This window comes from Neltuma alba, unplaced genomic scaffold, assembly GCF_004799145.2.
Source record: "Neltuma alba isolate B1F8T4 unplaced genomic scaffold, ASM479914v2 tig00001160_pilon, whole genome shotgun sequence".
NCBI lineage: Eukaryota > Viridiplantae > Streptophyta > Magnoliopsida > Fabales > Fabaceae > Neltuma > Neltuma alba.
Genome location: NW_021632360.1, coordinates 24,222 through 47,561, shown reverse-complemented (window position 1 = coordinate 47,561; position 23,340 = coordinate 24,222). Strand labels below are relative to the sequence as shown.

General features: G+C 35.5%; 3 protein-coding genes and 1 long non-coding RNA gene across 5 annotated transcripts; 1 reads left to right on the top strand and 3 right to left on the bottom strand.

The window, feature by feature from the left end:
* Positions 1-1,288: 1,288 nt before the first annotated feature.
* On the bottom strand, positions 1,289-3,835 carry LOC114752339 (uncharacterized). The gene is made up of 2 exons (XM_028941084.1): positions 3,337-3,835; positions 1,289-3,248 (listed from the first exon to the last, which is right to left on the bottom strand). The coding sequence occupies exons 1-2, from the start codon at positions 3,693-3,695 to the stop codon at positions 1,289-1,291; spliced, it is 2,319 nt and encodes a 772-aa protein (XP_028796917.1). The 5' UTR covers positions 3,696-3,835.
* A 5,993-nt stretch (positions 3,836-9,828) lies between these two features.
* On the top strand, positions 9,829-10,650 carry LOC114752289 (aquaporin SIP1-1-like). Its single transcript, XM_028941026.1, has one exon. The coding sequence runs from the start codon at positions 9,922-9,924 to the stop codon at positions 10,636-10,638; it is 717 nt and encodes a 238-aa protein (XP_028796859.1). The 5' UTR covers positions 9,829-9,921; the 3' UTR covers positions 10,639-10,650.
* A 507-nt stretch (positions 10,651-11,157) lies between these two features.
* Positions 11,158-13,544, bottom strand: LOC114752307 (uncharacterized). The gene is made up of 2 exons (XR_003740823.1): positions 13,399-13,544; positions 11,158-11,899 (listed from the first exon to the last, which is right to left on the bottom strand). It is a non-coding gene; the product is annotated as an uncharacterized LOC114752307 (long non-coding RNA).
* Positions 13,545-15,149: 1,605 nt separating this feature from the next.
* On the bottom strand, positions 15,150-20,631 carry LOC114752276 (arogenate dehydratase/prephenate dehydratase 1, chloroplastic-like). 2 transcript variants are annotated; one of them, XM_028941009.1, is made up of 11 exons: positions 20,126-20,631; positions 19,029-19,096; positions 18,860-18,952; positions 18,467-18,670; positions 17,991-18,071; positions 17,797-17,892; positions 17,125-17,202; positions 16,954-17,043; positions 16,782-16,849; positions 16,085-16,166; positions 15,150-15,684 (listed from the first exon to the last, which is right to left on the bottom strand). In XM_028941009.1, the coding sequence occupies exons 1-11, from the start codon at positions 20,334-20,336 to the stop codon at positions 15,628-15,630; spliced, it is 1,128 nt and encodes a 375-aa protein (XP_028796842.1). In that variant the 5' UTR covers positions 20,337-20,631; the 3' UTR covers positions 15,150-15,627. The 2 variants fall into 2 exon arrangements, with proteins under 2 accessions (XP_028796842.1, XP_028796851.1); XM_028941018.1 differs by having other exon boundaries at positions 18,467-18,667; positions 20,126-20,628.
* Between the last annotated feature and the right edge of the window lie 2,709 nt (positions 20,632-23,340).

The following is a 23,340-nucleotide window of genomic DNA, read 5'->3' as shown; positions in this document are numbered from 1 at the left end:
TACTGTGTATTGTTATGGTTAACAAAGATTGGTGTCCATAAATGTATGATAGTTGAGAACCATGATGCCAATTTATTCCCCAGTGACATGAATGAATCTGGTTTTAACCACACAAAAACAGATGCTGACAACAACCCCATTGGACATGTGCTATTGGTTTTCATTTTTTGTTCAGGTCACTAAATTTTACTTCAATATATCCTGTTGGTATCCAACAGAAAATGACCAGAACAAATTTAAAATGATACGAAGTGAAGCGAATATGACAGCGATAATGACAAGGATCACCTGGTCTGATTTTACAACATCAGTTCAGCACGGCTGTCAGCTTATGCTGATAGCATCACTGCCAATGACCAGAACAAATTTAAAAATGACACGAAGTGAAGCGAATATGACAGCGATAATGACAAGGATCACCTGGTCTGATTTTACAACATCAGTTCAGCACGGCTGTCAGCTTATGCTGATAGCATCACTGCCAATGACCAGAACAAATTTAAAAATGACACGAAGTGAAGCGAATATGACAGCGATAATGACAAGGATCACCTGGTCTGATTTTACAACATCAGTTCAGCACGGCTGTCAGCTTATGCTGATAGCATCACTGCCAATGACCAGAACAAATTTAAAAATGACACAAGTGAAGCGAATATGACAGCGATAATGACAAGGATCACCTGGTCTGATTTTACAACATCAGTTCAGCACGGCTGTCAGCTTATGCTGATAGCATCACTGCCAATGACCAGAACAAATTTAAAAATGACACGAAGTGAAGCGAATATGACAGCGATAATGACAAGGATCACCTGGTCTGATTTTACAACATCAGTTCAGCACGGCTGTCAGCTTATGCTGATAGCATCACTGCCAATGACCAGAACAAATTTAAAAATGACACGAAGTGAAGCGAATATGACAGCGATAATGACAAGGATCACCTGGTCTGATTTTACAACATCAGTTCAGCACGGCTGTCAGCTTATGCTGATAGCATCACTGCCAATGACCAGAACAATTTAAAAATGACAACAAGTAATGCGCCATTAACAAAAGCTAACATCCCCATAACAGTAACTTCCTTTCATGTATTCAACAAGTGGACATTAAGATACTAGCCACACTTAATGCTCCGTTATCACTGAAATAACTATCAGCTTACTTACAAAAAAATGTCTCCACCTAGCTCCTAACTACAACCCCAGTCCCAAAAAAGTTGACAAGGGCGGAGCATACAACTATGTACACCAAAAAATGACCCATCCCCACTGTACTCGAAACTTCATGATGGGTTAGGATTTCTGCAATTCCTCCTTGTGTGTCCAGGCTGGTGGCATCTTCCACAGTGGTATATCCGTTTGTTCTGGAACTGTGATTCATCCCTGTTTACTTTTGGCCTTCCTGGTGGTCGGGATGTCATGGGAGGTAGCAAGAAAACTTGCTCACTGACATTTTCTATTCTATAGTAGTCATTTGGGTGAGGCATGTCTGTTGTTACCACAGGAATCATACTGCGAGCATAGATCTTTTCTTGTGATGACTTTTTATAGCAATTATCAATATAATCATAAACATTGCCGTGCACAATCTTGATGGCAGCACAAGCATGGGAACAAGGGATCCCCGTCATTTGCCAAGATCTGCAACTGCATTGGTGTAGTCCAAGATCAACCCGATGGTCTCCACGTGATGTTGTCACCTTCACTCTTCCCCCACCATAATTTTCAGCATACATATGGTCAGACCCAGCCACCATATCCAGCACCTTACTCTCTATATTTGGACCAACGCAATTCTTCCATTTGGTCATACCCACATAGGAGGCATGCAGCTTTCTTGCAACTTTATCTCGGTGCTCATAGATCAATTGGGGTACAGTATGCTTTCTCTCATTCACCATCCATGCATTGAATGATTCTGCTATATTGGTTGTAATATTGTCCCATCTTTTATATGGGAACCTACTTTTAGCCCACCTATCTACATCCCCATGATGAATAAGCCAATCAAATAGCCTTGGAGAAAAGGATCTCATGTCATCCATTGCTGCCTCAAATTTCTCATCCGTCCTTGCGTATGCAATTTTATCCAATAAATATAGTGCATCCTCCTTTGATCGGCCATTTGTCCTTGTTTGCCCCTTATTCATTTTCATAACTTCTGAACTAAAATTCTCCTTGATGTGTCTATAACAAAAGGCATGCCTTTGACCCCCAAAGATTGATGCCACTCCTCCGATGATAGCATTGTGTCGATCTGATACAATCGTTACTTCCACAGAACCCAGGATTTTTTTTATCATATAGAAAAACCACGTCCAGTCATCTAGTGTTTCTCCCTTCACAATTGCAATTGCAAATGGCAGCAGCTCGTTATCTGCATCATAAGCTGAAGCTGACAACATTGTCCCCTTGTATGGTCCGCTTAAGTGAGTTCCATCAACATACATAATATGCCTCGCGCCACCCAGGAAACCCTCAATGCATGCCCCGTAAGCAATGAAAACACGCTCAAACCGGTTCCCAATAGCAGTCCATTCAGCCACTGATTTTTCATCTGTTTCCTTTATCCTTTCGCATAGCCATGGTATGAGCATGTATGATTGTTCGGGCCTGCCATATATGTCTTCCAGTGACTTCTCTCTTGCTCTATAAGCCTGTTTATATGTTAGATCAATCCCATACTCTCGTTTCAACCTCTTCCTTATCTCAGAAGTGCGCTTGTCTGCATGATCCCTCATCTCATCAATTATTATTGATGAGTTCAAACTAGCTCTTCCACTATGCATCACGTCCAAGCTATCTTGGGCAGAATGAACATGCCGGTTTATAAATGTCGTCACTCGTAGCACATCACAACTCTTCCCCACATGATTTGCACATAGCTTCCATGGACAACCCTCAACTTTACACCTTATCGACATGAATTCCTTGCTATTCCTCATATACTTGGCCACAAACTTGTTTGCAAGTGCAAACTTGTATACAGACACCCGAAATACATCTGCACTAGGAAAACGTTGGCCCACTCCTGTTAAAAGTCCCCTCCATTCCGCATGAACCATCTCACTACCATCCGTATCTTCAGCTCCGATAGATTTATCCACATTAGGGGGCCCACTTATTTCATCATTGTCACATTCACGAGCATTTTCTTCACTGAGCCAGCCATAATCACAACACAAACTAATGGGAGACGCATCCAGTTCAGTTTGCTGTGACATGCCCATGAATCTCTCTGTTCTGCATTCATAATGACAAGACTCGTTAACACAAATGACAAGAAGAAATTCATAAATGACAACAAATAGTTAGGACAAACTCCACTTACATTTCTACATTGTCCCTTGGTTGGGGACCCACTTGTCTTTTTTCGGCGACATACACATGACCGCTGTTCCCATTGTATTGAAAGAGGTTATACATTTCAGCATTGTCATGAAGGTCAATCAATGTCTTCTCATCAAAGGCCACTGTGTACTTAATGTCATAATTTCTTCCATCGCCACCAATCCACTCAGATATCATTAGCCTCAATTCATCAAGTGTCAGCCCATCCTTAATGCTTCTTAACCTCACGCCACCTCCATTATATCTCACTTCACCTTCACCATTTGTCACAAATTTCCCCCCCACATGAAAATAACAGAACAGCTCCTTCCCACAAGATGACCCAGCTGCAAAATTCATTTATCTTCATTACCTGCACTGATAACATAACAGAAGTCGAATGATTATATGACTTAATACCATCATCATCAACTTACACGACCAACTTAGGGTTTGACACATTCATGCTTATAATTTGCAACAAAACAATCATTTCTTTCCTGTCCACACTAATGCTTCGTTTTCTCAGAATCAATCCACTCCATTATTCGAATCTCCCTCCAACATTGTCCATTTATCTGACACTAATCACTCTAACCCACTTGTGACGCCATCAAACCCCTCTCCCTCAGTGTTTTTCCTTCCCCCTGCATTCACCCTCTGATCACCGTCCTTCCCCCCACACTTTCTATATACCCACGCCGTCTCCATGCTTCGCCACCCTCTCCACCTCAAAACCATCCCCACATCGACGACATTGCCATCCAACGGGAAGAGGAAAATCAACCGGCGCATAAAGGAGAGGGACAAAAGACACAGGCGAACAATATAGTCACTGGATACTAACCTCGCTTCCGTCGTTCAGTTGTTGCTTCGCGCGTTCATGCTCCCACGTTCGTGGTCCCTCCCAACTTTTTCCTCCAGCTCCCGCCACAACTTCCACACTTCCACCGGTCACTTTTTCGGTTTGCATATGAGGGGCTGTTTTGTAATTGTGCAACATTTGCATAATCCCAAATCAGGCAACACTTCCCTATCTGGTAATACATTTGCTTAGCTTCCCATTCTGGCATTTTATTATTTCAGCCTTCTTTATCTGTCATTTTCCCATTTAGATTTTAGTCTCTGAGTTGGTAAATGATTAATGTTTCTCTGTTGTTTTATTTTTCCACTTAAAAACAGGCAGCTCGGTTAAATTAAAACAGGGATAACCAAAGTCAAAGTCTTGTGGGCATTAATGGCGAGTACCAGAAGTCTGAACCTCCTTGACCGAAGCAGATTCCTTTTTTGAAAAAATAATTTATCTTTCTTCGGTGAAGAAGTAATTTAGCAGTCCTCAGTATTTACGACTCTTTTCAATTTGGGTTTTTATAGTTTCAAATACTACCTCCAATCTTATAATAAGGGTTTATTTTATTTTTATTTTGATCCTAATTATAAGATCTCAATTTACTTTTTTCTTATATTTATGTATTTTTTAAAATAATTTGTGTAATAATAATAGTTCTAGACAATATACTTTATTAGTAAAAATATTTTAGGAAAGATAATACTTATTTGTCAATTCATTTTTTCTTATATTTATGTAATTTTTTAAATAATTTGTGTAATAATAATAGTTCTAACCAATATACTTGAATAGTAAAAATATTTTAAGAAAGATAATACTCGTTTATTACAAATAACTAACTTAACTAGTTTCTTTAATCTACTCAAATTAATCAATTAACTTTATATAAAGAAACGGAGATAATAATATAGGTCAATCCGTATCCTTTTCTCTGTTAGTTTTGTTTGTATTTTTCATCGTCAATGTCTGCAGCTAGATGGATGCCGCTGAGGATAAAAGGCAAGATAAAGCAAAATTTCCATAAACTTTATGACATGGAAATTATTTTTTGAACCTTGGAAACTTTATAATAAACCTCTCTGCAGAACATTTATATTTATACAGTACAGATAACTCCGGTGCTGTTAACTTTGTTCATTACTTATTTGTAAATTTCTTGAAGTTTAAGAGCCTTCTCTGCATTAACATACGTCCAAACGGTTTTGAAGCGTTCTTATCAAAGCAAGCAACCTGGCAAGCCTCAGTTTGACGTTCGTTCAATGTTTATGGCTTCACATCTGTCAATTTGGATGGCCGAATCGAAACGGAATTGGGTGGATGAGGAAAATTGATTTTAACTTCTTCTCTTGAGGCTCTATTGGTTGTTTTGTCTCATTTAAATCATTTTTGTGACCTGGCATCAGCTTCCTCGCGTTAGGCTATTAAGATGGAACAGTCTGATTTAGAACCTACCTTTTGGTGGATTATAGCAGCGGTGTTCTTATGCTGCACTGGTTTGGTTTCTGTTTAATTGCTAGTGGTGCTCTTGAGACGCATTTTAAAGTTGGGATCATCGTGTGGGTGTGAAATTCCTTGTCTTTCTTATTACTCCCGAAGAAAGAGGGCACTGAGATTTAGGCCGAGATTGCTGCATTCGCCATTCGGGAAAGATACTGAGATATTTTTGGGATCACTTGTTTAGTTTCTGACAGTTATAATGATAATTTCCCGTGGTATTATCTCCCATCTTTAACGTATGGGCTAAGTACTGATTTACAAATATTAATGAAATGAAATTAGATTAGCTGGTTTATATGAAAAAAATGTGTAGATTTTTCTGAAATATTTCCTATAACCATTTGTATTGGAGATTATTCTTATTGACAAAAACTCCATTTACATATAGAAATGCATGATCAATAGGAATCGTTTGAAAAAAAAAATTATAAATTTAGAAACAATATATAGAAGTATTAAATTTAGGGTAAAAGAAAGCCCTTTAAATAATTTTTTTATTTAGGAGTGGACAAAAAATATTATGAATCGAGAGTATAATTATCACCGAGGCACCATAATTCTATGGTGCCTTCTATGCCCTCCATTACAAGTAACCAACATGTATAGATAATTGGTATATTCAACAACCAAACCATATAGTTACTGGCCACGAAAAAATATAAACCAAGTTATATACTGTATCTTGTTCTAAATATAAGAATTGGTTGACTAATTTGAAAAGATTAAGAAAATAAATTAAGTTAGTTATTCATTATAAATATGTGTTGTTTTTTTTTTCTAAAATATCCTTACTAATCACATGTATTGGCTAGAACTACCATTATTAAAAGGACTACCTTGGAAAAATATATATAAATATGAGAGACAAAGTGAATTAGGTTTTTATATTTAAGATCAAAATAAAAGTCAAACGAGATCTTATGTTAAGAACAGAAAGTAACACTAGATATCCGTCAAGTACATGCACAAAACAAAAGTCCAAAAGGCACTTTTAATACAGGAATATCCTCTGGCATGTATTTGTATATCTTAAATGTATTTAACACCCTGATCTTATTTATATTGTACGCAGCACCATAAATCATAATTAAAATTAAGATATTGTATGTAACTAAAAAATAATATCAGGCTATTTGATATATTATAAGAAAATAGTATTAGAATGTTGAATGCATCACACACAAAATCAGAATGTTAGATATACTTGAAAAAATAAAATCATGTTTAAATGCTACTTTATCCCTATTAATAATATGCTTATACGCGGATCCAGGAATAAAAATTTTAGGAAGCCACAGCTTCCAAGCGTGAACACGGACGATGTTTCGAAATTTGAGGCACTCAGGATCATCTTTCAAGTATTGTCATTAGTACTAGTAGCATGTTAGGTCACAGAGTTTCTATTTTTCCTCTCTTTCATTAATGCCTTGTTGAGTTTGGTCCCAGGCAAAAAAAAAAAAAAAAACGCGTTGCTGAAATTTGAAAGGCACAATTGTTTGAAAACAAAGCGAAAATCTATGGTGATCAATGTTTAAAAACAGAGGAAGCGTGGATGATACTCCCTCCGTTCCTTATTATAAGAGACATTTGATGCTTATGGCATGTTCCTATATATAAGAGACACTTAAAAGTTGTCTCTACTTTTTTGTGTTGATTTCCTATTTTACCCATATTTTGTCTCCAACTCACACTCTCTCTCCCTCTCACTTCTCTTTCTTTCAATAATTTAATTATTCTCTCTCATGCTCTCTCTCCTTATTAATGAGGGCATTTTTGGAAAAAAAATTATATGATTGTTCTTAACTAATTTTAACTGTTTTTTTGATCAACGTAATTCGGTTATTCGTCTCTTATAATAAGGAACGGAGGGAGTATGTTTTTCTCAAGGGTCAAACTATCTATTAAATAAATAAAGAAAAATAATGATAAGGTCAAACAAGGGAGCACGTGGACTTCTACTTATTTTCTACATTAAAATGTCTTATTTATCATGGGATTTTCTTATTGTGATTATATTTCTTTCCGGCATCTTATAATAATTTTCTCATAAATAAAACAATTAACAATTAAACGCCTCTGGAATTCATATTAGACACTACTTCCAGTCCTAACTGTAAGACATTACTTATAATCTATAAATAAGTTCTTATAACTAGTAATATATATATACTGCTACAATGAGGTCCATAAATTAAGAAATGAATGAACACGTGAATAAAATTAACAACCACGAGGACGGAGACTTTTGGCACAAAACAAAAAACAGAAAAAAGGCACGAGGCCGGAGGCTGGGGTCCACGGCGGAGTTATGTTAGAAGGAGAGACATTCAACAAGACACCAACTAGTCCTTGACTATCCAATGAAATTAATGAGAAATAAATAATATTTAATTTTTTATAACAAATAGATATTATCTTTTTAAAATATTATCTAAAACTATTATTTGATAAAATATTTAACATGTATAATTACTATATTTATTAAAATAAAGTAAACATAAAAAATAAAATAAATTAAAATTTTATATTTAGAATCAAATTAAACATTAAATTAGTTTTTATATTAAAAACTGAAAGTAGTATTTCTTACAATTTAAAAGTCTAAAATAATAAATGAACATAATTTTTTTGGCCGCAATTAATTAAGACTAGTTTAAGATAGCACGTAATCAATCAAATTATGAAACCGGATCCGGATGATTTATTTTACAAGACTTTTATAATAAAGTCGCATCTTTTAATAAACCTTTATTGTTATTCTCTGTTATTCTTTATATCCTCTAATAAAATTACAAGACCTTATACGGGTCAAAGGAAAAAGAGACCTTACTGTTTCTCAATTATAAATTTTTTAAAAAAATTAACAAGATCAATTTAATTATTCACATATTTTTATTAATTATTTATAATAAAAAATTTTCAATAAAATTATTACAGAGCTTTGTTCTTGACAAGGCCAGGGAAACCAATCTCGAACAGGAGTGAGAGGTGATTTTGGTTTTTTTTTTTATAAAAAAAACAGAGTAAAGGACAATATGATAAAATATTAAATATTCACAAATTTCAAATTGGTTTTATGATTCAATTAGAAATTTGTTAAATTTGGAAACTAAATTTAAGATAAAAATTATTAAATATAAGTAAAAGAAAATTTGAATCATGGAATTTCCTATTTCCCGTGAACGAATCAGTCGGAAACATGCGCATGGTACAATTCGCCATTATATACTTACTAATTTGGGGCTTAATATTTAATATAAAAATAAATAACTAATTTACTAATATTAAAAAATTTAGTTAAGTTAGATACTTATAATAAATAAATGTTATTTTTAAAAAATATTTATATTAATTATTTGTATTTAAATTATTTCTTGATAAAACTCATTGTTAATCATTATTTTATACACTTGTCATGAAAGGTATATATTCCCAGCGCTTAGTGCAATTCTCCCGTGCATTTATTATTCATGGTTAGTCTTCACCGGCCCACCATGGGATCTGCATATCTCCTCCGACCATAAAAAAGAGCTACTTCTTCCTCCCCCCCCCCCCCCTCTCTCTCTCACACACACCCACAAAAAGGCTAAAGGGACACTTATATGTTTTTTTTTTCCCGTTTAAATTAGATCAGTCATTAATTTTGTTTAAAAATAAAAAAATTAAATTTATTTACGTTTAATACTCTTCTGGTGCTATTTATATAACAGAGAGAGAAGATATTTTTTGGTCATATTTATAAGACACTGAGAGAAATTTTTTACATAGATGTATAATTTTACCTCTCATTTATTATTATGTTGACTTTGTTTATGTAAGGTATAATGCATATTAAATAGGGATAAAGTTGAAAAGTTATTAAATTTTAAATGAGAGTTAATGAAATTTAAGGTTTTTCTTAGTCTGTGTGAAATATGCTAGAAGTGCCTTGTGAATAGGACCAAAAGAGTTCTATAAATTATAAGTATTTTACAAAGTTATAAAAGTTATACTAATGTAATTTTAAATAAGATAATCTTAAAAAAAATCTAATTCATACCAGGTTGATGGGTTATATAATAAAGCACCATATATTTTTCATCCATAGTGTCTTTTGTAAGTTGTAACGTGTAGCGTAGTGGGGGGGAGCACTACAAGGAGCTCTGCTTCCTCGCTCCAGGACCTTCAACACCTCTTTCTTTGAAAGTCCAGATTTCCGCTTCCTAGCCATTGCCACTGCTTCTCTGAAGAAGAGGAAGAATGGGGTTGGTAAAGTCAGCAATAGGAGACGCCATTCTAACCTCAGTCTGGGTTTTTAGCGTCCCAACTCTCAGAATCCTCACTTCCGAAGTCGCCTCCTTCCTTAACCTCCACCCTTCTTCACTGGCAGGCCTCTTCATCACCACCGTCATCTCCACCATTCTCGTCTTCACTATCAGTCTCATCGGCAGAATCCTCGGCGGCGCTAGCTTCAACCCCTCCACCACCGTCTCCTTTTATGCCGCCGGCCTCCGACCCGACTCCTCTCTGACCTCCATGGCCGTCCGATTTCCTGCTCAGGCAGCAGGTGGTGTCGCCGGAGCTCATGCTATTCTGCACCTGATCCCCACCCAGTACAAATCCATGCTTAAAGGTCCTTACTTGAAGGTGGATTTGCATACTGGGGCCATGGCAGAGGGCGCGCTGACTTTTGCTCTCAACTTGGCTATTCTTATTTTTCTTAAAGGTCCTAAGAACCCTCTTTTGAAGGTGTATTTGGTTTCTGTGACCACGGTCTCTCTTGTTATTCCTGGTTCTGCGTACACAGGACCTTCAATGAACCCAGCTAATGCATTTGGATGGGCTTACATCAATAATAGGCACAACACTTGGGAGCAGTTTTATGTTTATTGGATATGTCCTTTCATTGGGGCTACTCTGGCTGCTTCCGTCTATCGATTTCTCTTTACGTCACCGGCCAAGCGGAAGAAAGCCTGAATGGTACAATTTGGACAAGCTTGTGGTTTTTAAAGTGTTTATGCTCGTAAATAAGACCTTCCCTTTCATTTTCTTTTTCCTCGTTACTAATAGGTAGTTTGGGATTGTTTCTCCACTCGCGTGCCATTGCTCTGCGGACATTCCAATACTGGATTTGAGCTTCCTTTGTCGAATGCTCTGATTAATGACATGTCATGTATGGATGTGTGGGTATAGTTGAGGGTGAAAATGAACGGATTGGTTGGAGAAGAGTGTAATAATGTGGCCCTTAAGAATTTTTCCTATAATCCTATATACAGTGGTCCGCTCTAGATTTATAATTAAGCGCTTAAAATTATCATCTCTGAGCCAGTGTAGTGGCAAGAGAACCCCCCGAGGATATATCAGAGTACAGGGTCTCAGAAACTTAACACAATCCATTGGTAATCCCATGGTTGTATTGAACGGGCTAACGCGAGGATGTCGCTTTCTGGAAATTGCGCTGGTTGAATCATGGAGGGTGGAAATGAAGAAACATGAAACTAAGAAAAATTACTTATCACGTGAACCGAGCAATTGAGCTCTTACAGTTCAGTCCCATAAACTTGAATTTATTACATTCTGCTTTAAAGTGAAAGGAGGAAAAACTATCAGCAATACTATTTTGAGAGGACGTAAAACTGTGTCTGACTTAACGCTAAAAATAAAATTTAGTTTCACTGTCTTCCAACAATAAATTCAAAGACAGGTTTTGAAGTTGCCAAGGGGAACTCTCTCATAGTAGAGAACGTACGATCTTTATGAGGCACACTCAATACTATAGGTATCAGCTACCGAGTTGCTTCAGATTCTGCTAGTAGCTTGTGACCCTGGTTTTACGCAGGAGGTTGCAAATTGCTTTCACCATTATCATCGAGGAGTTTCTGTAAATGCCGTCAGTAAAATCTCATTTCTCAGAGTAATATTCAGTGGCTCTAAATCATATCTGGGACAAAAAGTCTTGTGCAAGAGGAAGCTCCCATGTTCTGAAGATGCCAGTTCATTATTACTTGTATCAACTCTGACCTTGCTCAACATAAAATTTTCTGATTTTAACTCCATCCCAAGATGCCAGGGAAGGACCTGTCTGGTGTGTGAACGGCAATGCAATTATGACATATTCATGAGTAAGAGTGAGCAACCTCCAGAAATCCTCGTTTAGTGCTTGCAGGAAGAGCTAATATGGGAACTTAAAAGCCCTCCAGGGTAACATTTTCTGATCAGAGTTGCATCTTCATCTTCACTGCAATGAACCCATATATAATTAAGGGGCAGCGTCAGTAACACTAGTTGTACATTTATATTGAGCAAGTATCTGAATCAGATATTGTAAAAATTGCTTTTGAAATTGACCGCTTAAAAAATACATCTACGTATCTTTATTCCACCTAAGAACTTAAGAAATAGTTTAAAAAATCTTCCACCTCGCCCTCAGTTTAGTTTCGTTTTTTGTTTTTTAAGTACTAATAAATAATCACAGAAAAAGCACTAAGAAGTCATGCCAAGTCAATATATACTGATTTCCATTAAGAACCAAACCTCATTTTCAATGTGTAGATTCTGGAGACTAAAATATTAAATGTTCCAATTCATAATGGGCATGACAAGTTTTAAAATATTTTATAGTCGGGTGATAATTGCTGGTTTAGTACAACTTTAAATAAGTTATACAAAAGACCAATAATTCATAAAGCCTCCGCGTTGCAGCCGAAGATGCAATCTGTGAATAATATATTGATACGTTATCCAGGTGGCCTAAAATAATTGGAAAGGCCTTTTCTATAAGCAAAATAATTGGGTTTGTTCTCTTGTTTTCCAAAATTTAACTTCTCATATTATTTATAAACAGCTCAGTTTGCAGAATGTTATCCCTCAGCTTAAATTAATGATAATTAATCTCACTAAAAAGTAATGATACTTAATCAACCTTTCAAGTCTTCATCCATGAAAGTAACATTCAGTCAAATCTCTTTCCGTACACAAAATCCACCACTGACCAATGATCTTAAGAATTTGAGACCATATATCTTGGCTAATTCCGACAGATGTTGAAGCATTTTAATTAAGAAATCTCCTTGTTACCAACCAAATCGGGATTCAAAAGACGTCTAGTTTATCATTTTTGCCCCTTAACAAACGGTGAAAAATAGGATATGGAAAGAAAAGAGAGGAGGAAGAGCTATCCATAAACCAATTCAATAAACCTTTCAATTTTTTGGATTTGGCATGTGACGAACAATATTCGGATAAAAGCACTGAAAGATCAGATTGACTCTCTTGTTTGAATGGGTCATGTCCGAAATCTTCAGGGGATATCACATCTGATTGATCAATCATACTAATGTTGCGGTAATCTCTAATCTTAAGAACCAAAAATGTCTGCACAAAGTCCTAAATGACCGACATGAACAGATCAATTCAAAACAAACTCACTGATCATTACTTTGGAATCACAGTTTCTGTGACTTTGGGAAATACTCACTCTCTGAAGAGTCTCCACAGAGCATAATATGAGCAAAAAGCAGGCACAAAGCAAGGAATGTGAGTATTAAAAAAAAAATCTTTACTTTGTACCAGATCGGAAGAGATCATGGAAAAGGAAGCTTTTTTGTACTGGGTTTAAGAGAAACCCAGATACATGTATGAATTAAGCTTAGTACCTTCACGGCCAAATAAGAAGAGGAAGAAGAAGAAGAAGAAGCATATTACCCACAAAGCAGAGCTATGCAGAGGGACACGCACCATTGATCACATAGGTTGAAGATGAAGTGGGTGAAGGAGCAGAAGAAAACAAGTTTACATGAAGGTTGGGTCCGTCTCTTGCTACTCTTTCCCTCTGTCACAGGTAAGCTGAGAGCATAATAATAATGATATGATCGGGGACCTACGAAAAGGCGAAAGGCGTAAAGTCATCGCATTCATTGAATCTGGACATGGCATCAGCGTAGGAAGTAATATTATAGAACATGGTTCCCGGACTTCCCCATGGGTAAAAGGTTTGGTATTACTCAGCATGGCACAAACTTTTTCAGAGAAAAAGCCAAACACGAGTGTATCGATTCATCTTTTGTAATGTTTCCCTTCACTAAGCAAAGAGCTGTCCGAATTTGATTTGTTTATTAGTGTGGGGATTCGATAGCCCATTTTATAGTATGTTAGATCACTCTTGTGGTTTCTAGGGGCTCAACTGGGAGGAATAAAACCCCTTGGTAAAGGGGAAAAGTTGGACTTTTAACAAAGTAACAAACACTTCTTCATGTGATCTCATTCGAAGCATGACAATAAAAGAAGTTAAGTTGATTTTAAGACTACTCAAAATAAAAATGCTGAAATGTGATAAAATATCCTCACAAGGTCACGCTTTTCTACATCAGGGATCAATTTGATGCAACTAACAATAAAGTACTCCCCTTTTTTTTTTTTACTCAATTAATTGATCTGGGTATATTAAAAATGTTAATTAAATTAGTATTTTAAACATCTTTTTTAATTTATTTCCTTCTTCTCGTACTTGATTATTGTTAGAGAAATATCAATAAAGTTAATTTGAAAAAAATTTATAAACATGTGAAATATATTTTATATATTAGACTAGCATCAACTTCTTCATTAGATCCTATATTAAAGATGGAGAGTATAACATTCTTTTTTTTTTTTTTTCCATGTTCAAATAAAGGATATATTCAATGCTAAAAAAAAAAAAGAATATATACTTTATTTCTGGTTGCAATAAAGTATCTATTCACAAATATTTCTTTTCCAAAAGAAATTAATCACAACAGGGAAATTGTAAAAGCATAACCACCGCCTTCAACAGTCCCGGGTTTTATAATTCTCGTCAATCATTTTTGGATTAACCGGCCTTTTTTTTAATCATCATATTAGCCAGCCTTAATTCATGTGTAGATACACATAAATTGGAAAATATTCATGAATAATCATGCCAATAAATAATAAAACAATACTACCTCCGGTCCTAATTATAAGACCCAATTGCTTATTTGAGGAGATTAAGAAAGTAAGTTAAATTAGTTCTTTGTAATAAATAAGTGTTGTCATTCCTAAAATATCCTTGCTAATTAAATGTATTGATTAGAACTATCATTACTAGAAGGACTATCTTGGAAAAAAATGCATAAATATGAAAGAAAAAATAGATTGGGGTCTTATAATTAGAACCAAACAAAAAGTCAAACGGGGTCTTATAATAAGGACTGGAGGTAGTATAATGATTTTGAAGGTTCCGTCTTTGTTCCATCTTTTGCCAACATAATTTTAAAATAATTTATTTTCATTATTGTATAATGAGAAATAATTTTGCAACACTAAGAAAAATAAATTACCCTTGTCACTCTTAGCAAATAATATACATTTTTATCAATATAAAATATAAAACTCGTGCTCAAGCCATTCAAGTCACAAGACACGAATAATAGTACACTTGGTCCCTCAGCTCTAATACACAGTTAAACACGGCCTACCGAGTTGTTTTTCAAATAAAGACACAAATACAATTTTATTCATAAATTCACTCCTTTCTAAACATGATATTTTGCATATCAAACAGTCTGTCTTTGGTATCAATCAAAATCGCAGGCTACGCATGTATTTATTGAGTAAAGTAACCGGAGTACGAAACTATGCATCAGGTGTATTTTTCCCCTTGTCTTATTTGTGGCTCGGTTTAGCATGAACTAACTTGAAATTCAAACCCTACTTTAGTTCCTGCATTATACACAAAACAATGCATATCAGAGCCTCACTCTAGTTTGGCTTAATTCTTCTACCTCTGATCATCCTCAAGAAGATCATCTTCAGATTTTCTATCAGAATTTAGTTGCATCTCATGATATCTTGAAGTCTGATCAACCATTGCCATCTTACAATCTAGCCAGCAAGTTCCCTCCAAAGACCCTCTTTCAGTCTGGCTTAAGCATGGGCATCAACGGAAAGTTCTTCAACTAGATGCAGCTATGTGGTTGCATCCATAGGATAGCAGCCCAGAACTCGAATGAATGTGGCGAATTCCTGCAGGGATGTTTTTCAAAATAGGGCACTCAGAAGTCACCACAAGCAAATCGAAGGACTGATAATTATTTGTATGACTTTTGTTTTTTGACCATAATATTCGTATGAATGGAGGATGCATGGTATCAGACAAGACAAGCTGCCTAAGAAAGCAAAACATCATTGTAGACAAAGCATGAACCCTTTATCATAGGCAGATGAGAGGATAATTTGTAGGCTGCCAAGCAAAGTTATGGTGGAGCAATGAAGGCCGGGTCAAACTCAAACGCTTAAGTATAGGAAAGCACCCAAAAGTCTCACTCAGCTTTTCCACAAGGAATGTCTAATCAGAGATTACGAACAAAAAGCATAACTTCAATTCAATTTTGGTCAGGAAAAAAGAAAATAACTACTACCATACCTGCAGATGTCCTAGAGCAGTTTGTGCCCGGGGCTCTGCCATAGAAGCCTCAAAATCAATATAGAAAAGGTAGTCAAAATACCTGAATCAGAAAACATCACATGTTATCAAAATATTTGAATTAGTAACAAAAAAGTAAATAAATAAAAATGCAAGAGTGCCTTCAACCTCAAAAATAGCATGGGGACATATAGAAATAAAAATCTTGCATTATTTGCTTTTGCATAGGGCACCACCAAAAAAAAAAAAATGTTGCATACGAAGTTCATTTAAAAATCCATGTGAATAGCCTCCAATGTCACTTTACATGGCGCAAATCTGAAGGAAGCCTTTTTCTATAACCTTTTTATCTAATCTGCATTTTACCATTTTTTTTTTCAAAAGAAAAAAAAAACATTTCTTCAGTTTCACCAATTCATCACCTTCTCCAATTTTTCCCGCTAGAGACTGGAAAGAAAGCATTCAATCTCCATCCCATTGTCGCACAAAAGACAGTATAGGCAGCATAACAATCATGATGGCCAAGACAGGTCTCTTTTCTTCCTAAGCAACTCACCTCAGCTATCCCTTCCTTTCTTACCCAAGGCACAACATAATAACCCCTCTCACCCAGAAACAATGGAAAACAAGACAGAAGCAGCCAATTAATATGCAACAAAATGATGTGCAAGATACAGAACTCAAAAATATTACTCACTTCGCAGTTCCAGTGTTGGAGTCATCAACCACTCTTAATGGTCGATTTCTTTGTGGTCGACTTTCAATCTGAGTTCATAAGTCAAATATTCATTAAACATTGTAAAAACTTGTAATGTAACGAGGTAGCCTAAGTGAAGGAAAGTTTTTTTTTCCCCCCTTCAGAACATTACCTTACTCAAATTGATGTCCCTCAACGCGAACACTGCCAATGCCTTAAACAATACCCCAGGACCCTCGTCCAAACTAAACACTATACTTGTCTGAAATTAATAGATGATGTTTGATTCCAGGGATTTTGTAAGAAAATAAAGATTATAGTGACAGGTTAAAGGAATATTTACCTTAAACGGCTTATCAGCTCTTGATATTATTGGATCCCTCGCAAGAATTAGATAACGACTGATAATTTCAGGATCATCCTGTTCAAGATGCACTATATATATTATTAAACAGCTCATCAAGTAAGAATTTATGACAATGGATAACAAGGACATGCCTGATGCATTATTCCATTCTAACCGTATATGGTTTTTTGGTACTGATTAACTTTTTATCTTGTTGAACAATTCTTCAACTGGTGTCATGCGTTACAGCAGGCTGATTGTGCGCAAAAGCTGACAGGTTTTAATCAATTTATAGAGACTTAAGAATTGTCTAACGAAAAATGCTTTGCAGGTCCATGCAACTAGTGATTGTATCTCACCTAAAAACCATCAACATGGATACACAATATATTTTCTCTCGCTTCTTCAATGTTAAGAGTAACGTGATCATAAGACAGGAACTATTTTAACCATCATTTGAACCAGTGCACATTAACAAAATCAAGCATCTAGATTGCGATCCTTCAAATTTCAATGCTTAGTTGTTTAACTTTCAATTTTTTATCATCATCAAGCATCGGAATAATAGATGCATTGACTAATAAACAAATGGATAACTGCTGGCAATCAGGCAAAAGGTAATGAGAACATATCAATTAAACATATGTTGTTTCTGGTAAGGGATTTTACTTGGATTCTTTCTGCAAGTACATTAAGCCCATAGATTTCTGCAGCCCGACGACTTGCAATCACACCAGCTTTGTACAGGCCATTTGAAGCTACATACTGATGACAAGAGAGCATTAAGTAACAGAAAAAATGAATTATTTGTCACTGAGATGTTCAGAAACTCAAGAATCAACCAAGATGCATGGAGGAACTACCTCAGCAGCACTAGCAGTATCATCAACACCTTCCCTAGCAACATTTAATTTAGTAAGGAAGGCATCACTAAGATCAAGTGCCTGCAAACAAGAATCACAGTTGTTAACAGCTATCTTGCAACTACTACAGATTTTTGTGTCTTACAAATAAATAGTCCACATCTTCAGTCCCACCATTGACTGAGTTAAATAGTCAAATTTGGGAGAAGTAAACATCATGCCTTCTGTTATACTTACAGCAATTCACTAAGTTTCAGGCAAAAACTTTGACCAGTTTGACACTTTATAATTTCCAAGAAAACAAAGTCAACTTCATAATTTTCAAAATAGAATACCAATTTTTATTCTTTTGCTCAGATTTAGATGCAATGAGACTTAAATAAGCCTGCAGCCAAAAAAAAAAAAAGGAAGAAGAAGAAAAATTGACACAACCACATATCAGAAAGGGCAGAAAAAAGAGCCACAATTAGCCTGACCTGGGGATGGCTTAGAACACGTTCTAAGTACTCTGCTCTGACTCCAGGCAGAGCTAGAAGGCAGAAATTAATAGCCAGCTGCACCTCACCAACAATGTGCAGCCTATGGCGAAGAAGTAAATCATAGTTTCGATGGAGGCTTCCCCCTGAAGTATTTTCAATGGGAATGATAACTTTGTCGGCCAACCATAGTTCAACAGCCTGCTAAACAATTTTTCTATTATTGATGGTTGGGTAAAAAGGGTCAGGATGGTAACACGTATTACTTGAGAAAGTTATCAAAAAGATATTGAAGCCCTTAATTGCTTGAAGGAAAAAAAGGTGTGCTGGTTGAGATTTATCCAGTTTCTTTTACTGGATTCCAGAGATTTAAAGATTGAACTTAAATCAAACCTTAAAAGCAGCTTCAAAATCACCACATGGAACTGTCTCACAGTTAGGGTAGGCTTTGACTGCTGCATCCTCGCTGTATGAACCTGGTACCCCCTAGTTCAGTAACCCAAACAATAAGGAATTACAAGTAGTACATTAAATACAATGGCTATCATCACAAACATCATACCTTGAATGATATTCGAACTTCTGCACCATTATCAGAAGCAGCCAAAATATCAGATACAGACAATGGTTCTGCAACAAGTGTTCAAACAAAACAGAGATCAAATCATGAAATCTGAAATTAAAACTCGTGACAGAATACATAAATGAAACACATGACAAAAATTGATAATTTAATAAGATGACAATGCAACAGTGCAGGACTGCTTAAAAAGAGTTGATGAACTTCTTTTCAAGACACCCGAAAAAAGATTTTAAACGATGTCCCACAGAATTCAAGGGAGTGACCATAATGAAAAACAAGAAACTCATTTCATGAAGAGTATAGCAAGAGTACGGATATGTCAGGCATTCACTCAATTTGGGAGACGTTATTCTTAATCTATATTTGATGATATTTAGAAGTAATATTCAATCAACAAGTTCCATAATTATATTGGAAAATGAAAAGGTTCCATGCTCATGAATTTCTGGTTCTCTGAGGAAGAAAAAAATTCTCTAAATCTGACATTAACATTAGTGATCTGCTCCCTAGTCCCTAAAACACATTGTGAAGCCTTCTTCCTGCAAATCATCAGCCTACTTTGCACTTAGAATAAGCACTAAATAGAACAGGAAGGAAAGAAAATTATTTTATAAACTCTTTCACCTAGCAGATTAATCAAGTTCCTATACCATGCTTTCACATGCAAAGGCGATTTGTTTACTACGGCACTCCACGAGAGAGGTCAATAGTTCTTTTCCATGACGGGGAAGAGTGTCCATAAACTCCAGTCACCTCAGGCTCGATAATCAGTACACATCTGATGGCCAAAAAATGTAGTACCTATCTTGGCAGCTGATACCACCCCCAACCCTTTATTTTTTCCTCCCCCACAAATAACCATTCATGCATGAAGTAGTCAGTCCACTTCAAGACAATTCTATAAACGGGCAATGCCAAGGTCGATCATTAGGTCAGAAATATACAACCATGGACTAGTGACAGGAATGATATAAGTCAAATGCGCAGTATTTATGCACGTTGACTTCATTTTTAGGGGAATTATGTACTAGAATGTATCACAATAAAATAAAATGATAAAAGACGAGATAACACACTTGGAAGCGAGCTTAAATCTTTCGACAATCCCTTGGGCATATCATGGCTCGTCTGATCAACCATCCGCACAATCACCTTATTTCCCCAACTGCCGACCCTTTTCTGTCTACTCCCCCAGTTCAATGCAGTTCCGGGATGTTTAGCCAATAAATTATGCCAGCCAACTTGAGAATTTGTAGACCCAGGCATAAGATAAGATTTCACAGCCATAGTATAGAGAGTAACGGGATCGAGTCGAAACTGAGAGTATTAGCGGAAGTCCCCTTGTAATTCCGAGACCCCAACAAAAAACTAGATGACAGAATCTTTTGCTATCCTCAAAGCTAGTGCTGGATTGAAGACGACCTGCGCAGTTGAATCGTTGACGTCCGTCCAAGGGGCAATGACTTTTGGGAGAGGAGTAACTGCTCAAATGGGTGAATATTCATGAGGAAAAATCCCGACTTGCCTGAAAGTCGTACTCTGATGATGTCTTGAGATGACACACGCTGCATTCCCGCTGCTTTGAATCAGTCGACGTGGTCACGTGGCGGCTTATCGTTTGAAGCTCGGTTGCTTTCTTGCTTGGGCGTGTTTGGTAACGGACTTTCTCATTTTAATTTTGTGTTATTTTTATGACTTTTTTTTAAAAAAAATTTCATCGTTATCTCTATAGACATGTTTGTTCATCTTTTTTTTTTTGGGTCAAAAAGTTTGCTCAGTATTATTAATGAGAACGGCAGTAATTAATAAGAAGAGGGCCAATGCAAAAAAATTTACAAAAAAAACTAGTATCTAAATTGGTAATTTTTGTTGCAAAAAATTGCTCTTTCCAGACTACATTTAGTGGAGATGCTGCTATTTCACATCATCGTTACTCTCTATCAAGGTAATGTGTCTCGCCCTCAAAAGATTCGTTGAAAAAAAAAAAATATTTCCAGGCACTAAGTATAGTTTATTAGCTTCGGGCCAACGAAAAAAGTACCCATCTGATCCTAAATATAAGACTCATTTAACTAATTTAATTAGAGTAAGAAAGTTAGGTAAGTTAGTTAATTATAAGAAATGTAACACATTTTTTCTAAAACACCATAATCATCTTTTTTAATACCCCCCTCTCTTCTACTTGATTATGGTTGAGGGAGTATCCATAGGGGTAGTTTAAAGAAAATTGATAAATATGAGAAATGATCTTATATTTAGACAAAAACCAACTCAACAATTGAGTCCTATATTAAGGATCAGAGGAGTATATTTTATGAGCAACAATTTTGTTCGACATATTGTTAGGTACTCTATCTGGTTCAAAATATAAGCCAACATTGGCTGAGGGACTTTTTTTTTTTTTTATAAGATAACATTTCAAATTTGTCTAACCATTTAATAAAATTTTCCAATTTTACCCCTAACATATGTTTTTTAATTTTTGTTAGTTATTGATGGCATTAATTACAAAAGAGTGGTTAGTTTACTAGGTATGAGAAGAGAGAAAGGTATTTTAAACAATGTGAATAGAAGAGAGAAGATTTAATAAATAAGGACATATTTAGAAAATATACATATATATATATATACACACACACTTATACATTTATTGTTTTAAACAGTTTATTTCATTTCTTGATACTTGATAGACATAAATGAGCTAATCTTAGCTTATATCTTCAATCAGAGGGAGTACTAGTATTAAATAAGAATGTATTTTTCAGCAGGGATTTAAATTTTCATTCGTTAAATCCCTTCCTCAGATTTAACTCCAATAATGGATCCACTTGAAAACCAGCGAATTGGAGAGGGAATTGCTGGGAATGGATCAAATTCCAAGTCAGATGATCTCGAAACGAATAATGTAAAGGCCCAACTAAAGCACTCCCTTATGGCAGTGCATAGTTGCCTCTGGGCTGTAAGGGCATAGCCTTTTGAAGCTTAGCTAGGCAGAAAGTTGGGAGACACAGGAGGACAAAATGTCTCTGCTTTAAGCTTGCAAAGGAATGAAGGGTTGATGGGGAACAAAATAACAATTTAAATTAAATCAAAAGAACCTTAACAAGATAATTTGTAGACAAATTTTACGTGAGAAGAGTTTTGTTTAATTTGCGTTAAAATAGTTTTTAAAAATGCTTCTTAGAACTCCCAAATGCTCCCTAAATACTGAAATTGCATATGGTAGTGATATTAATAAAGATACTCATTCAATTAAGTCAGCTAAAAAATCTTAGCCGTAGTACTACTAGTTGTAATGAAATTAACCTCCTAGCTCCGCCAAAATTTATCAAAATTCAAATTGAAATCGCCGTCCTTAAAGTCAACGTACTTGGAAAAGCAATTGAAGAGTAGACTGCCCCTCAAACTTGTTTGTTTATGATGTAGATGGTTCAAGGCATTGGTAATCGGAAATTAGTAAAATTTAAGAAAAGAAATACTGTAAATAAAGAGACCTCATCTTCTATGCATATCAAAATCAATTCCATATTACTTAACGAGGTTTCTAATTAATCTCCATGGACTCTGATCATTTTACTTCTATATATGTTATTTTCGCAAGCTAATTTTTCGGCCGATCATTTGATGTGTGTTTTGCATGGCTCTTTGTAGCTGCAAATGAATATATTTTTCATTATTTTTTAAATAAGGTCCTCAATTTCTCATTGAATATACTATCTCCTATCCTAATTATAAGATCTCGTTTGTAGACTACAAATAAAGTTTTATAATTAGGACCGAAGATAGTACATGCAACTCGTATAATACTAGCAAAATACATAACTAACATCTGTTTTATGCCCCGAGTTAATTTAATTTCCAAATATATATATCTCAGAAAAGGTTGCTAGATAGATGTATAATGATGCGTTTAGGTAGCATAGCGGCATTACATACACATATGTTGTGCAATGATCAGCGAAGCAGCATTTAATTGTGCAAATTGTTATATGTTGTTATCATACATTATAATTCATTATCTTGTGCTACTGTCTGATTCTCCACTTGATTATGAAGGCATAACTACATGGTGGACAAATTCTAATGGGAAAAAGAACACTATTGACAATTTTTTTTGGTTTTCCTATGATATGAAAAATATAAGGTAGAGTTCTCCTAATTAGATTTGCCCCATACAACATAAAAGCTGAGAATCAAAACCCTAAGAGCATGGTTAAAAATGGAGTTAGTATCTATCAACAACTTTACATGGTTAAAGTAATTCATAAAATTTTAGAATTTACATCAATGG

What these genes read in the sequence shown, in the direction of transcription:
- LOC114752289 (XM_028941026.1), top strand. Translation starts at nt 9,922, where the DNA reads ATGGGGTTGGTAAAGTCAGCAATAGGAGACGCCATTCTAACCTCAGTC.
- LOC114752339 (XM_028941084.1), bottom strand. Translation starts at nt 3,695, where the DNA reads ATGAATTTTGCAGCTGGGTCATCTTGTGGGAAGGAGCTGTTCTGTTAT. An exon ending in CCAAGGGACAATGTAGAAAT is followed by an intron (nt 3,249 to 3,336) that starts GTAAGTGGAGTT and finishes TTATGAATGCAG; the next exon opens with AACAGAGAGATTCATGGGCA.
- LOC114752276 (XM_028941009.1), bottom strand. Translation starts at nt 20,336, where the DNA reads ATGGCTGTGAAATCTTATCTTATGCCTGGGTCTACAAATTCTCAAGTT. An exon ending in ATTTTGAAGCTGCTTTTAAG is followed by an intron (nt 18,671 to 18,859) that starts GTTTGATTTAAG and finishes AAAATTGTTTAG; the next exon opens with CAGGCTGTTGAACTATGGTT. An exon ending in TCCAACACTGGAACTGCGAA is followed by an intron (nt 16,167 to 16,781) that starts GTGAGTAATATT and finishes TTTCTGATTCAG; the next exon opens with GTATTTTGACTACCTTTTCT.